The sequence below is a fragment of the Thamnophis elegans genome, chromosome 2 (assembly GCF_009769535.1).
Source record: "Thamnophis elegans isolate rThaEle1 chromosome 2, rThaEle1.pri, whole genome shotgun sequence".
Lineage (NCBI taxonomy): Eukaryota > Metazoa > Chordata > Lepidosauria > Squamata > Colubridae > Thamnophis > Thamnophis elegans.
Genome location: NC_045542.1, coordinates 113,310,030 through 113,327,018, shown reverse-complemented (window position 1 = coordinate 113,327,018; position 16,989 = coordinate 113,310,030). Strand labels below are relative to the sequence as shown.

Below are 16,989 nucleotides of genomic sequence, written 5' to 3'. Positions count from 1 at the left end.
GCAGACTTGTATATGCAAAATTTGGCATGCAACTAAATTCCAGGCCCATAATCACACCCTTTTTCCTTCCGTGGATGTAGATACAAATTTTTTATTGGGGTGTGAATTTGATGAAAGCAAATCTATTTAAATCTTGGGCAATGTTTATAGCATTCCATTTATTTCTGTTACAGAAGTTTACAGCTGGCATAATTTAGCTACCAGGATCATTCACTTAAAGAAATGATGAACTGTTTTTACAGATATTCTCACAGAAGAATAAAAGTAAATAGACTTTAATTTATTTTTGTTGTTCCTTGGAATTCTTCTGTTCTGAAGTAAAATTAACAAGCACATTTATAAAATACAGTGACATCTCTATCAGAATTTGAGGCAATGGGTTTCACATAAAAAAGACACAATTCTTCTGCTTGTGATTTACAACATTGGTGTCATGCCATTATGTCACAAATGATGTCAATTAGTTTCTGCACATTGGTCAGTTTCATTAGCAATACCTTTTCTTTCTTTTTTGGGAAAAAAAAATTAAGGTAGACGTAAAAGATAGCATATAATGTGAAGCCAAGGCATGCAAATTAGCATCTGGTCTATTACATGCCTGGTTGTTTTACTATTATGAACTTGAATTGACTCAACCCAACATGACTTAAAACAATTTAGTTCATTCTAGTTAAAACATGCATTTATGTGCTCTGACAGTCTCCTGGATGAAATTTTACTTAAATCTACCCTTCTTTTAATAGTCCCAATCCTACTGCCAGTCCGTATCCAACTGACTGGCACTATAAAATATTTCTCCAGGATTCAGAAGAATGAATTTGATTTCTCATTTGCCAAGTTACTTTTCAAAAATGTAAAAGAAGACTGAAGTTATCCTGATAGAATATGAGGCTTCCATTGATCAATATAAGAAAAACAAGAAGTGTAAAATTCCTGAAATGTGGAGAGGAAATATAAAAGTAAGTTCATGGAATATAACACGTTTCTTCAAAAATCAAACCAAAGACCAGTTTAAAGTCCCACATTTTGTTTTAATAATAACCAACCAGATGCTTTGGGGAATTGCACAGGAAGGATAAAATATTTCACTTTTTGCCATTTATAGAGTAGAATTAGCAACAAAGTGTAAAAATAATATAGTTCAAGATGGGCAAGAGACCCATAGGATGCTTCATTTTTTCTTTCACAAATATGATTTACGCAGCATAAGTGCAGATTCTATTAATGAACATGACTAGTACAACTTCAGAATTACATAGACTATAAGAAAGGGAAGAATAGATAGAGAAGTACAATCAAGTCAACCTGGATTTTTCAGGGTGCAGATTGCAAATAGATCATGCATTATTAGTGCCAAATATTTAGGTTAAACTTAGAAGAATTAAGACAATAGGTACCAGGCAGATGAATATAATGGACATATTCAATACCCTTAACAAATATGTAAGATAATCTTAAAATGTATGGGGAGAGATAAAGACATTATGAAAACCAAAGCAGAGGGAAAAGATAGTCACAATATTTGAAAAGGCAAAGAATCACATTGACTTTTGAACTACATTAGCATGAAAGACAAGAATAGATAAAGACTAGGAATAAGAAGCAATAGACTATTAAATGCAATTCTTCCTGTGTTAAGCAAGAAATGATAAGGAAACATTACAGGTGACAAATATCAACAAGTAGAGGAATAAACAAGAAATGAAAATGAAAGGTAGATTGAGAAAAATGCAGGAAAAAATAGAGTCACAGTAGAAATACAACAAAGAAGCAAGGAAGTGGTGCAATAGATGCTAATCACATTAAAGGAAGATGGAAGAACTTTGGTGGACTGTGCTGATATCTTTTATAAAAGAGATAATAAAATAACAGAAATATACAATTCTACCAGAAAGTGTGGACAGTACAAATAATAAGTAAACAAAAAAGTAGATTGAGATGACTGAATATACTGAGATACTAACTGAACTGTTTAAAACTGCAAAAGAAGAAATCAAGAGCTATCAATTATGTCAATAAATATGGAACAAGATAATAGAGATTATCCAAGTAAGGGACTTGCACAGAACAGGCATTTATTGAAGCACTGCAGTCATTCCTCACATAAGAGAAAGAAAGGTCAAATGGCCAATCATATTTTAGAAAAGTTAAAAGATCACATTGCCAAAATAAGACGGATAATTGAGACAGCAAAACGCTGTCTCCTAAGAGACTTGAGAAAAAGACTTATCATTGTTGATTACACCAAGGCTTTAAGTATTTAAAGCATGCCAGAATAATGAATATATTAAGAGATAATAGATGTGCCCAAACACCTGATTACTCTGCTGAGGAAATTTTACAATAAATAACTGAATTTGGACTAGCTGAGTAGTTCCGATAGGAAAGGAAGTTAGTTAATGAGGCTTATTGTCGCAATATCTATTTATAATGCTTGCACATTAAAGGAATGGCAGGACTAATAGGGATGACAATTAGAAGGAAAATTGGAAGACAAATATGAACAGTTGGCGACATCTAGAGAATACACTTTATTATAAAAGTAAAAAGGAAAATAGGAAAAAATAACATTTAATATTAAGAACCTATATCAACTAGTGTGCATAATAAATTTATAGCTGAAAACACTCTTTAAAAATGAAAGGGATAGACAGGGTTTTTTTCTGTACTCAGGGAAAAGAAATGGAGAATTTAGTTTATTTATTAATCAAATTTCTTTAGCCACCCATGTTATCAAAAGCAATTCTGGGTGATGCACCACCATCGGATTAAAAACCATAATGTGGACAATGTGGTAAACCAAAGAGAAGATTAATTTTTATGAAAGAAGAAAATGACAAATGTAAACAAGCTCATAAAGGCTAACAAATATTTCGATGACAATAAAAATTAAGCCAGTTAAAGAACTGGACCATCAATGATCATGTATGATTATGAAGGCTGGGAACTGACAAGCAAGAAAAGAAAACAGACAGAACTGGATATAGTTGCTAAGAGTACCTTGGAAGAATCAAGTATCAAATAAGATTGACTGGTCCTTTGCAGTCATAATCAGCAACAGAAATCTGCATATTTGGGACATGTGATGACACCAGACCCTACATCTGGAAAAATGTTTATGTTTGACAAGATCAGGGAGGCAGAAAACAGGTAAGTTAAAAGGGATAGATATTTTTTTTGGTTTATTTAAAGGTTATGCCAATCAAACCATATCAAGAGTAGCATACAATTCTCCTTCACAAGTCAGGATAAAAACAAACAAAAGGCAATATGTAATCATAGAGCACATTTAATAAAATTACATATATAGGATAAATAAAACCATAAGTTAAGGATATTACTGTATGTAGCAGAAAAACATCTGGTTTTAAGCTACCCAGAGTTGTTTGGGAGCTGGGCAGTCTATAATTGAGTGTAAATGTTTTTTAAACAAATGTTAAAATGAAGCATGAAGGAATTACCTTGGAATAGATATATATTGGAAGCATTTGTCCATGTGATCATTAGGAGCTGAACTTGATAACTAACTATCTAACAAAACACCTAACTAATATAACTAGGATAAAACCAGTAACAGATTTTTTTTCTCTACAAAAAGAGTCTATTTTTAAGAATTGTTTTTGTTAGTTCTGTTATAGAGTTGACCTATTTTATATAATCACATCTTTACATTTTTATTATCTAGGTTCTCACAAGTCTGTTCTTCTAAGGAACATGTTGAACAGCAGATGGTAATACTTCGATTTTAAAAAAAAATCACAATGCATTGTAATCTGCATTTCAGCACATAGACCCTAGTGAATCTGTATTCTTTTAAATCTATTTCAAGAATTAAATCCTGGACAACAATGTGAAAAAACAAAAACTATACTGTATAGTGCTAGCAATGGATTCAAGTAATATTCTGTGTTAAAACCAGGAACATACTGAAGTAACATTTCAGTTTAACAAACATGGTGCTTTACGGTTATTCCCTACAAACAAGATATGTTTACTTTGAAGTATAAATTGTTTCATAACAGATTTAGGGCCAGTTATGGAAAATCAAATTTATAGTACATTGTAAAGGGGAGAATGAGGTATTCAAACAAGTTTTTTGATAGGGTAAAAAAGCCAGTTTATACCTCATGAAATGCCATCAAACTGTAGAAGACACAACAACAAATATAAATATTTGATAAGGCAAACAGGAACTTTAGCATGGTCATTAACCTATAAAAGTACATTCAGTAAAATAAACAACATAAAACTAACTCCTAACAGCAAAAACTATTGGCAGCCATTTGTGGATGAGGCTTATACATAATGTAGCATAATTTTGCTACGTTCAGAGAAATAAATTTATCTTGATCATTTACAGGTAGTGCAAATAAAAATAATCAGATATGCAAGATGGATTGCAGAGAGGGAAGATGAAAAACGGCAAAGCAAAAACAAAAAACAAAAACAGCCCTGGTAAATTTCTATTTTTGTTTTATATTATCAGATTAATCCCCTTTTAATTACCAGTCCCTAAGCATAATTGTATAACAACTAATCTTCAAACAATAGGATGACAACTGTTTATATTCTACTGCCAAGAGAAGATTACAACAGGGAAGATTATAACACTGGAAAGAGGATGGCATGACAAAGAATGAATTCTGGCATGCTCAACCCAAAAATAGATGACCTGGTGCAATTTAAAAAGGTGCCTTTTGAAAATGAAATAATAACTGCACCACATTAGCATTATCAAAAAACCAACCTCTGAGAACACTTCTCCTTCACTGCTCCAGTGAAGATCTAGGCACAGAAGGCTGAGAAGGAGAGGATACATCTTTTTGAAAGTATCTCTCCAGTTTCTTCCACAACTTTTCTTAAACTAGACCATGCAGTTAAATAATGCCACAGTATATTGGGTTTAGCTAGAATAAAAGCCAATCATTACAACCCGAGCAACTGAAGGAATAATTCTGTGATAGAAGGGAGAAGATAAACACAGTGTGCCATTCAACTGTGTAATCTTCCAAACATGAAGACTGTATTTAGAGATGATAACCTGCATCCCCTGCAGGTTAGATATTGGAAATTTATGGGAGAAAACAGATATGATTTTCCACATAGAGAGAATGTCTGTTATGAGGGAAGGAGAGAAGTTGAAATGGCTATTGCAGACACGTCTATGACAATTTGCCTCAGCCAGCTTGCCATGACCAATCTGCCACAGCCAACTCACCACGGCCAACTCGCTGCATGACAACTTGCCATGGCCACAGGACAGCTCACTGCAGAAAAGAGTTACACTAATATCAAAGAAATGGTAGAATAGAATCATTAAAGAAAGGATGCAAAAGGAGGGACAGAATGAAGTGTGAATGGCAAAAATTAAAATAATGTTTATTATTTTAAATAAATTAATAGAATTGTTAAATTGCCCCGCAATGAGTTGTCTTGCAGCGAGTTGGCTGTGGTGAGGTCACCTGCTGCAAGTTGCAAGTTGGTACTATGCTGAAAGTGGTGAGTTGGCTGTGGCAAGTTGTAGCTGGAGTTGTGGTTGGCCTAAAAAATGGAAAAGAATAAGATGGAGACGTTTGAATGTATGTAAGTTCCTGAATGATGGAATCTCAGCACAGGATTATTGTACACAAAGAAAAAAACAATACTTCAGTGAATTAGCATTCTAAGGAAGAAGACCCAAAGACAAAAAGCTAATCATAAAAGATTGTCAAATGGATTTGACAAAGTGCCTTTGATTAATTTAATAATAGCTGCTATCCAGAAGAAATGTAACTTTTTCAGGCAGAGAAGGCAATAGGGAAAATAATACTGAAGCCATGAGTTTTTCATGGTTGAATGTAGGCTTGAACCTGGGGCTCATTGGGCTTAGTACTCAGTTAAAATTGCTTTTTAAATAAGTTTATAATCATACCGGTTATTACAAATAGAATAGCAAAACATAGCTGAGTAAAGGCACAATAGATCTTGTACAATAAAATGTACAAATATTGTACAAAAAAAAAAAGTACAATAGATCTTGTTTTCACATGAGTGCTTACATATGAATAGACTGCTAGCAACAGAACAACCCATTCATGATATGGTGTGAAGCACTATTCTAATTATTGTGAGGGGACCCATAAACATTTTTTTTAGTTTTAATAGAATTTTAAATATAACTATGTTAACCAAATCTTTACTTTGAATAGTGCTGTGTTATCAAAAACAAAGGAAAGCATAAATAGAAATAATACGATTTGAATTATAAAAGGATTGTGATAAATTCACTGTATACCCTACCAGAAAATAGCCAGGAATTCTCTTTTCACAGCTTTCATTGAGTTGCTAATAACAAAACCACTAACTGTCAAGAGCATCAGTGCCAGGTGAAGAAATGTGTCAGTTTAATTATCCAGATTGTGTTTGAAGTCCTACAGCTACCATACTATGTTTATGCCACTGGCAATGTGGAGAAATCCCTAACTTTAAGGAAAATAAAAATAGGTCATGTCTTATTTTCCTAATCACAGTTCCAAATTATATTATCAGTGCACAGTCTGAGATCAAATATTGGGAGGGGGGAGGGTGGTGTTGCTGCTGCTTTTTATGTGCATAAAGTATGTTTCCATAATATACATGATAATGAGGGAGAAACACTGGCTTATTTTAGAGCAGAAATGCCAAGTAATATCAATAACCAATCATGTTGTACTTGTTCAAGAGTAAAGATACAAATCAAAGTTATCTGTTAAACTTGGAAAAGCCAGGAAGAAGTGAAAATTTAAACTATAGAGGTTTATTTCCCTTCCTGTTTCAGAGAATAATTAGCTAATTTATATGTCTTTATATAGTATGTAGCAAATATATTTAGCTAATCATGTCATATTCAAGCATACAGGTAGCTTCTGGCAGATTCCAAGACAGTTAAAGGAGTGATCTGAAGAGTTCTCTCTACTTGGGTTGAGTAACGCTGCAGATCCCATTCGGAATCATGTAGTCAGAAATCTAATTTCTTGAGAACGTACAGCTTCCATTTGTGAAAATCAAGATAAAACAAGGAAACTGTTAGATTGGCGGAAGGAAAAGCAGAGGCGTCTGAGGTAACCGTAACAACTCTTTATTACAGGCAAGAACAGTAACTGTAGGTAGACCGGCACCTCTCCTCCGTCTGACAGCTTTTTATATGGAGCTGTCAGACGGACGAGCCAATAGCCTTGCGTATGACAGCCCGGCAACCCGCAGGCACGCCTGATTGGCTAAGGGTGCCTGGCTGCTGCCAAGCTGTCATTCATAAGTCCGAGGACTTACGAGGCTATTACACTCCTTCCCCCCAGCGATGCGCATGCGTCAGAAATGGCGCAGGCATAGTCGCGTAAGTAGGCGGGGGGACGGCGGATACGCCCTGAACGCCTTAGTTGGACTGCAGGCGTCGACTGGTGAGGATGTCCCTGTAAGAGCTCCTCCCTGCAGGGAGTGGAGCTCCAGGTGACGTCACAGGAGCGGCCTATCTGGGAAGGCGGAACAAAAGGACAAGGTAGGCTGGGCGAAGGGGGCACAGCCGAGGATGGCGGCGGATTTGGAACTGGCTGGTAGGCGGCCTGGGGCTGGGGAAGGCTGGGCCGAAGAGGCCTAACTGGTTGGGATCGGGCATTGCGGCTCGGTTGGGAGAGGCTCTGAGGTAACCGTAGAAACTCTTTATACAGAGGCTATTACAAAACTGGTTTAGTGAGATGCAAACCAGTGTTGCGTTGCACTCCATGCACTCAAAAGTACCTCTTTGAATCAAACATAATCACTGCATAGCACAAGGACATCAAACTCACGGCCCGTGGGCCAGATGTGTCACGCGTTGGCCATGCCCACCCTTGGTTTAGCGAGGAGGGGGCAAAGGCATAATACATCACAATGACAACACATGACACTGCGAGTTTGATACCCTTCCTAGCACAATGAAGCCCAGAAATATTACAGATCTAACTTTGCAGTCAGAAACTATAACGGAGAGCAAACTAGATGATGCATAAATAGCACATGATCATCCTTTGACTCTTTTTAGAGAAAGTAATTAGTAATCCAAATCAAATCATTTACTTGTATGTGTGATCTTATTTTTTTTTTGCTCTGGTTGTTTTAAATATTAATAATATTTCTATTATTTAATAGCAACATAATTATGATCAGAAATGCTATGTACACATAATAGCCAGACTGTACTATTTTAGTTTCTAGTTATTAACAATTAATAATTCAAACCTTTATCAAATCTCCTATTGCAATACTCAGATCAATTATTATATAAGAAATTATCTTCCAACCACATAATTTCTCTAAATGAAAGTTCCATAAAATTTTAAATATTTGTTTCCATTAGCTGTAGTAAAGGGACTATTTAAGATATTTAAAAGTTATTTTTTATTCACCTATAAACAAATATGAACAATGGTAATTCTATCAAAGTGTTTACTAATAAGACTTCTCAAAATCTGAAAATAGACTGATGCAAACATAAATTAACCAGATAGGTATTAACTGGCAGTCTATCTTGCCTAACCACACAGCATACATGCAATGAAAAGTGATACTTCTTTCATACTACCCCCATAATGTGTTTTCATTAATTCATTGCAAAGTTGTTTCTGGAGTTAACCATACAAGGGAGTTGATATACAATCATAGAAAAGTAGCCCATGCACACTCATTTCAGTTTAACCAAACCGAGCTATCTTTTCCAGCAATCCCAGATCATACATGAAGGAAATTAAATTAAATTCCCTAATTGATAAGGTCTCCGTTATTGTATAGAGAAATGCTTCAATTTTAGGATCCCCTTGTGCTTAATTTGCATACTGTATAATCTCCACTTGAAGAGCTGCCTATTTCAATTCAGAGATTAAGAAACAGCAGAACAGAGCCATAAAGTTTCCAGAGCTACTTCTGTAGGCCCCAAATGATCATGCATATAGATTATTGCATCATATATTCCCATATTATCCTGATAATTTACAAGTATTTCTACATGCAAATTGATACATATTATATCTCAGTGCAGTTTGAGACCTGTGGCAGGATACAAATGTAATAAATAAATGAATTATTTGACTATTGAAATTATACCAGCTATAGGTCATCTAAATGGCCATCGCCATATTTAAACCAATTGATCTTAGCTGTATACACTATTTTGTGATGCAGATTTTTCTATCTTTTGGGGAAGGGTAATAATTGTTCTATTTTTCAACTGATCTATTGAAAATCAGAAAGTATTATGTCCTACTGTGTCCATTCAATATCCTACGGTCAGAATGCTTCATATGTTTTCTAGAACATATCCTTTACCAAATTTATCCAGTATGGAAATGAACATTCCACTTTTAAACAGTTTGGCAAAAAATCATGAATAATAAAAGTATTATTAGAACACCCTTTTTAAAACTTCATTATAAAGTGATGGCTGACAATATAGATCCATCCATTACAAAATATCTGTGAGAATGCAAATCTTGATCAACATTTGATCCAGTTATTTCATGGATATGTATAGTAAGATTTACCTTCCTATCCGGCCAATTATATTTTTCAAATATTGCATCATATGTGTCCACAGCACCATCAGTAATCAGCATTATGGCTTGACTGCAGATACTTCCTGTCCTGTGTGGATTGAACTAGGAAACAAAATAAAATATTATTTGAGTTTGACAAACCTAGTTAGGCTTTGCCTACAAGATACCTGTGCTTCCCTCAGTATTTCCATCTAGAAAAAGTATATTTTAAGATTTCATTTCTAATTTTGATGGAGTACAGTAGTAAAACATATTCCACATTTAGAGTATGATATACTTTAATCAATACAATATCATATGGAATATTTTTTATAGAGAAGCATCTATCCATCAAAAGTCAACGGTGGAAATTGCAAGCCCCAGGGCAAGAAATATTTAAGAACCTCAACACTGCTTGAAATATGTCAAAATATTATCAAACTTTTTTAATGATCAAGTGAGAGGGAGACAGAAACAAAAATGAAGAGGGAATATAAAACCAATGTTACATATCTCTTCATAATCAAGGTAGTTTGCTTATTTATAGACTTACGGCATTTTTATTTGTATGTATGTATGTATGTATGTATGTATGTGTGTGTGTGTGTGTATATATATATTATATATATATATATATATATATATATATATATATATATATATATATATATATATATATATATATATATATATATATATATATGTTATATTTATGCTGATAAATAAATAAGGGAGACTAGTATAGATCTATTTCAAGCTATTTAGCTCTCATCAGCTAGCCACCAACCCTTACTGGGATCGAACCTGTGCTGTATTGCATCTTAGGCAAACGTCTTAGCCATCAAGCCACAGGTCTCCCTCCTATCAGCTCCTTATCATATATATATATATACTTGCATGCTTACATTACATACATATTTATGGTAAAGGTTTCCCTTGCACATATGTGCTCATAGTTCTTGACTCTAGGGGGCGGTGCTCATCTCCATTTCAAAGCTGAAAAGCCAGTGCTGTCCGAAGATGTCTCCATGGGCATGTAGCCGCATGACTAAATGTCGAAGACACACAGAATGCTGTTACCTTCCCACCTATTTTTCTACTTGCATTTTTACATGCTTTCAAACTGCTAGGTTGGCAGAAGCTGGGACAAGTAATGGGAGCTCACTCCGTTAGGCAGAGCTAGGGATTTGAACTGCCAAACTGCCGACTTTCTGATAGACAATCTTAGCATCTTAGCCACGCATCCCAATAGTACATACATAGTGCTTCCTAAAATTTTCAGTGCACCTTGGTTCAGAGGGAGAGGCTTTTTCTTTGCTATTTTTTTTCTTGTTACAGGATCAGGTTTTCTTCTTTTACAGGATAAGTTTTCTTTCTTTTACAGGAGAGGTTTCTGTGGTTTCCATTCATAGTGTATGAATGATTTTTTTGTTAGAAAGGTAACTGAACAGATTCTACCTGCTAAAGGTTAAGGTGAGAAAATAAGAGAAAATAAAGGAGACAAACAGAATGAAGGGGAATGGTTTAAAGATACTGCATTCTCTTTCACTTTGTGGTGCAAACTTTTGAAGCTGGTCTGGTAGCTCATTTAGGATTTTAATAGCTTGTCATCTGCACTCATAAAAAAGCTGTTTATATAGGCACACACAATCTGAAATTTCCATTTAGTAGCGGCTATTTTTAGAATTGTTCCCATCATCTTTATTCTTGCCACAAACATGCATGCATATATATTTGGGCAGGTGAACAGGTGATATTTTCTGCTCAGAGAAATACAGAATTGCAACTGCTGTTGTTCTGCTGTTGATAATTGGTGCTTGTAGTTTAAGATAATAATACTTGATTAATACTTTCTGTTGATGAATTTGTGCATGGTAGTTTAAGGAAGGAGGGATATGTAGACTGTAACAGACACAAGTAACAGTATATGTGAGCACTCTGGCACATATAAATTTTATTCTCACTGTGGCAACGTAAAGCATCGAAACACTGAGAATTTATATGATGAATAAATTAGAAAATCTATTTTCATCGATGACTCACTCTTTATTTTAAAACTAAAGTAAGAACTATAGATTAAAAAATAAACTGATATTAAAATAGTTTTGAACTCGGTCTTTTCATCTATTTATTTTACTGTAAATCATATTAGCTTGGATGGGTAAAGTCTTCTCATGTGTACTTAAACATTTTTATTGAATAACAGAAATGATTAACATCTTTTCCAGAGTAATAACAATATAAGGACCTTATGATGAACTACAATTAACTCAGTGATTCATTATTTAGCAGGAAAATTCAGCTCATCCTGACCAGTTGCAGCATTTGTTTATGATTCTGTTCAAAATGTCACAGAATGTTAATTATTGGTTAAGGACTATATATATCTATATCTATATCTATATCTATCTATATCTATATCTAATCTATATCTATATCTATATCTATCTATCTATCTATCTATCTATCTATCTATCTATCTATCTATCTATCTATCTATATATATATATATATAGTATATTATATATATGTTTCTGAGGTTTTCGCGGGTGTTAGTATGTAGGTCTCTAGTTGTTCGGGTTTTCTCCCGCGTAGAATTGGAGATGTCTTGGCGACGTTTCGACGAAGTCACATTCGTCATCTTCAGGCGCTGCTGACTACTTCAGGTTTGGTGTTTCCAGGAGGTAGTGTGGGATCTTGGCTGCTGTTTGTTCCTTATAACTGCTTAATCCCACGACCAGCAGTTATAAGGAACAAACAGCCAGCCAAGATCCCACACTACTCCTGGAAACACCCAACCTGAAGTAGTCAGCAGCAGCCTGAAGATGACGAATGTGATTCGGTCGAAACGTCGCCAAGACCTCTCCAATTCTACGCGGAGAAACCCGAACAACTAGAGACCTATATATATATATATATATATATATATATATAATAGTATATATTATATATATATACATATATATATATAATATATATATATATATATATAATATATATATGCATAAATAATGGTTGGGAAGAATTTAGACTTAGTTATGAATACAATACAAATACATTTGGAGAATCATAAAGACAGTGTTTGCTTGTGAAAATATGTGAGGCTTAGTTATTCTAATTTAGAAACAGTCTAATAAGTGAGACCAACAGATGATCATATGAGTTCTGACCTATCATTCATAACAACAATTTTCAGAATTTGCATGTTGCAATAGCTACCTTCAGTAAAAAAAAAAAAGCTACATTGTCCATGTAAACAATTGCATAACTAATACAAATTCTAAAATGGAAGAGAAATATCAATAAATTGTGTCTCCAGTTAATGAAATCAAGAACAAAAAAAAGAGGTAAAATTGATGAACTTACATCACTGAGCATATTGAAAGCTTCAACTAAGGCAATGTCCAGCATTCCGATCCCTTTGGCAAAAGTTTGTCAAGGTGTTCCCTGAAGTGCTGCAGAAGAAACAGAAAGGTTTTCAAGCAATTTGTGGGGGGAGAGTTCATTTTAAAACAATCTATTTATTAAAGTCAAGGGAGCTTTTCACATTTGTAAAGAAACAAACTCATTTTTAAAATTACTTTAAAGAGTCTTTCTTGTCCAGTTTTTGGAAGAAACGTTACACCTTTGGAGTATATATATCTTTACAATAGATTTAGCTACTCTGATCTTACTTTCAAACCCCTGCATAGGGTAAGAATTCAAATGAACACATCCAAGAAAAGAAGAGGTGATGACTTGATCTCCAGATGAAAAGAATCCAAAACATGCTAAGTTTTGTACGAAAACAGAAAAACTCTCAAGCTGAGTAATTTGATTTTATAGTCTTACTAGGGATAACTGCCCCTTACACTGAACCAAAATCCCACAAATGTTGGAAGAAAATAAGTATTTAGAAAGGCTTATTCATGTTATGATAACTCTTTATCCATTCTATATCACTCAAACAGTGATCAGTTTGCTCAGTTTCAGAAATTCTTTCCATTCATTTATCTTTAAATGTAATGAAAGAAAGCAAATTCTACAATTTCAGTGGCCCAGGAAGTATTTTGAATGTTCAGTTCCAGCCAAACACTGTCTATCAGTCCACCACCATCCATAAGTACATGATAGTTTTTTTTTTATTGACCACAGTTTCATTACTGATTTTATTGTAGATTAATATAAACCTCCTTCTTAAATTTGCTATCAACAAGAAACATCTCAGGAACAAATCCATTCCCCACCAATGTTGTCTACCACATCATCTTTTAAATAAATAATACAAATTGTTTCTTTCTTCTCCAAATACAAAATATGTATTGTTTAGATTTAACAAGGGAAAATAGATTATGAAATATAAGAAGAAATTATATGCTGCTATGCCTAATATTGTTTTTGTAAATTTGCTATAAATAACATTTTTCTGTACTAAAATAATGGATTCATACAGTTCAGTGAATGATAAAATGTTCATATGTTTAGAGGGAGGGAATGGCTTAAGGCCATTTTGAAACATATGTTACTCCCACAAACTGAGGTGATTTTCCAAAAAAATTAGTGTAATTTAATGTCCATGTTGACCCAGTAAATTTGGTTTGTTCATCTCAGTATTTCAAACATTCAAAGTTTTGTTCATGCTCTATAAACATTTAAGCTATAATGGAGTCAGATGTCATGAAATTGATTTTATATTTAGAATAGAATAGAATAGAATAGAAGTTGGAAGGGATCTGGAGGTCTTCTAGTCCAACCCCCTGCTTAGGCAGGAAACCCTATCCACTTCAGAAATGGTTATCCATATCTTCTTAAAACTTCCAGTATTGGAGCATTCACAATTTCTGGAGGCAAGTTGTTCCACTGATTAATTGTTATATCAGTAAATTTCTCCTTAGTTCTAAGTTGCTTCTCTTCTTGATTAGTTTTCACCCAATCCTTCTTGTTCTGCACTCAGGTGTTTGGAGAATAGTTTGACTCCCTCTTCTTTGTGGCAGCTCCTGAGATATTAGAAACCTGCTATCATGTCTCCCCTAGTCCTTCTTTTCATTAAAACTAGGCATACTCAGTTCCTGCATTTCCTGTTTTTCATATGTTTTAGTCTCCAGTCCCCTAATCATCTTTGTTGCTCTTCTCTGCACTCTTTCTAGAATCTCCACATCTTTTCTACAACGTGGTGACCAAAACTGAATGCAGTATTCCAAGTGTGGCCTTACCAAGGCCATTATAAAGTGGTATTAACACTTCACATGATCTTGATTCTCTCCTCTGTTTATGTAGCCTAGAAGTGTGTCAGCTTTTTTTGCAGCTGCTGCACACTGCTGGCTCATATTTAAATGGTTGTCCCTAGGACTCCAAGATCCTTTTCACAGTTACTACTATTGAGCAAGGTACCACATATACTGTACCTGTACACTTTGGTTTTTTTGCCTAAATGTAGAACTTTAGTTGTTTCACCATTGAATTTCATTTTGTTATATAGCACCCAATATTCAATTCTGTCAAGATCCTTCTGTAGCTTAAGCCTGATCTTCTGGAGTGTTGACTATTCCTCAGCTTAGTGTCATCTGCAAATTTGATGAGTTCCCCATTTATTTCTTCATCTGATCATTGCTGAAGATTTTGAAGAATCTTGGGCCTAAAACAGAGCCTTGGGGTACTCCACTGCATACTTCCCTCCATGTAGATGCAGTTCCATTGAGGACTACACTTTGAGTGCTGTTGGTCTGCCATTTTGCTCAAACTAATCAATGAAAATATTCATATTTCATCATTTGGAAAATGTTAATGATATTTTGTTTTTCAATCTGAAGCATATAGAATATGAAATTTGAGAAGGGATGCATACTCAGATTAAGATGAATTTCCTTATCAATAGACTTTTGGTACTCATCAGATATGGCATGCATTTGTGAATTGCCCTAACAGAATTGAAATAAAACAAGGGAATCCAATTATCTCAATCTTAATTCTGAACTGATTGATCCAAATGGTTGTTTTTATATCATTATATGGTCAAATCTGGTGGTTTAGTTGTTGTTGTGTTAACCCATTTATTTGTGTCTGACTCTTGGTGACTTAATAGGCAAGTTCTCTGCATGCTACCTGCGTCAAGCACAGCTTAAATCATTTGGAAGTTTAACTTGATTCAGATTTGATGCTATCAAGCCAGCATGTTCTTTGGTTGCTCCTTCTTCTTGTTCCCCTAAACATTCTAGCAACATTGCCTTCTCCAATGAATTTTTTACACATGACATGGCCAAAGTAAACCAGATATATGAGTAGAAGACTACAGTGGTTATAACTAAAACCAAAGAGACTCGTATTCTAGTACACATTTAGCCTAGAAGCTTACTGCATCACTCCACATTCCAGCCTACTTCATGGACATTTTGCTGTGAGGAAAATTTAGAGAAAGCTACCTTGACTTCAAAAAGAAATGGGACACAAACCTAACGAAACCAATAAATTAAATAGATGGCTCTGAATGTAGCTGTACAGCTGTGGAAACAAATACCCTGTTCTTGTTGCAGATAAGACTCTGTCTAGCCTCTTTAATTAATACGTTGTCTAAGCTTTTCATGACAATTTTTTGTAAAAATAAAATAAAAGCCCTCACATTAGGAGTGAGTCCATGAGGCTTGGGGAGGAATTTTAAGGATTGACAAATGGAGCATAAGGTCCACACAAAAATTTATATTAATAGGAGATTTACACAAAGCATACAAAAAAGGAACTTCACAACAACTCAAAGGACCTCTTTTAAACAGTTCAAGCATGTGTTACTGGCAAAATCTAAGCAGCAGTTTGCGGAACTGTTCTCAGCTGTCTCTGCATACAGCTACAGGCATAGCCATTTTACTGGCAGGGAAGAAATCAAACAATAAAGCTGCTTTTCCTACATAAACAACACTTGGGACTTAAAAACCATGTTTGGGGAAAATAATGTTTCCGTAATGTGTATAAATGCAACATTAACATCATGCCAAATATTAATATACTGGAACATATTTCTTCATATGCGAAGAAATCAGGTTTACTGATTTCAGGTCTTCAAGTCTCCTATTAAGCAGATGCTGCTAGGCGATTATGTTGCAAAAGTATGTTGATGAAAGCCCAACTTAGGGTTTTTACTATTTTTAATTGCATCCAGGTATGTGTGTGTGTGTGTGTGTGGTGTGTGTAAAGAGGAAGAGGCAAAGAGAGGGGGAAAATATAGCCAGTAGCAAGGTGGATAAATATAGTGGCACCACTATATTTACACTATTGGAAGATCTGAAGAACTAGATTATTCTGAGAAAATCTGTCTATGTGGTTTCTAAGAGTTGATACCAGCTTGATGACCCATAATCAAATATTGGATATTTAAAACATAATTATGGAGTGACTATTATTGTCAATTATTTGGGTCACTCCAAGTTTCACCTTGAAAGCATTATCATCTTAGGAAACAGAACTCATATGCCTTTCCTATGCCTTTAAGAAAATAAAG

The 16,989-nt window shown here is 34.5% G+C and overlaps 1 protein-coding gene across 1 annotated transcript in view; it reads right to left on the bottom strand.

Moving 5' to 3' along the window:
- CACNA2D3 (calcium voltage-gated channel auxiliary subunit alpha2delta 3) overlaps window positions 1-16,989 on the bottom strand; it is a 594,623-nt gene that overhangs the window by 251,617 nt on the left and 326,017 nt on the right. Inside the window, 3 exon segments of the mRNA XM_032208561.1 lie at window positions 9,531-9,644; window positions 12,888-12,952; window positions 12,955-12,976. Of these exon segments, the coding sequence (XP_032064452.1) occupies window positions 9,531-9,644; window positions 12,888-12,952; window positions 12,955-12,976 (201 nt within the window).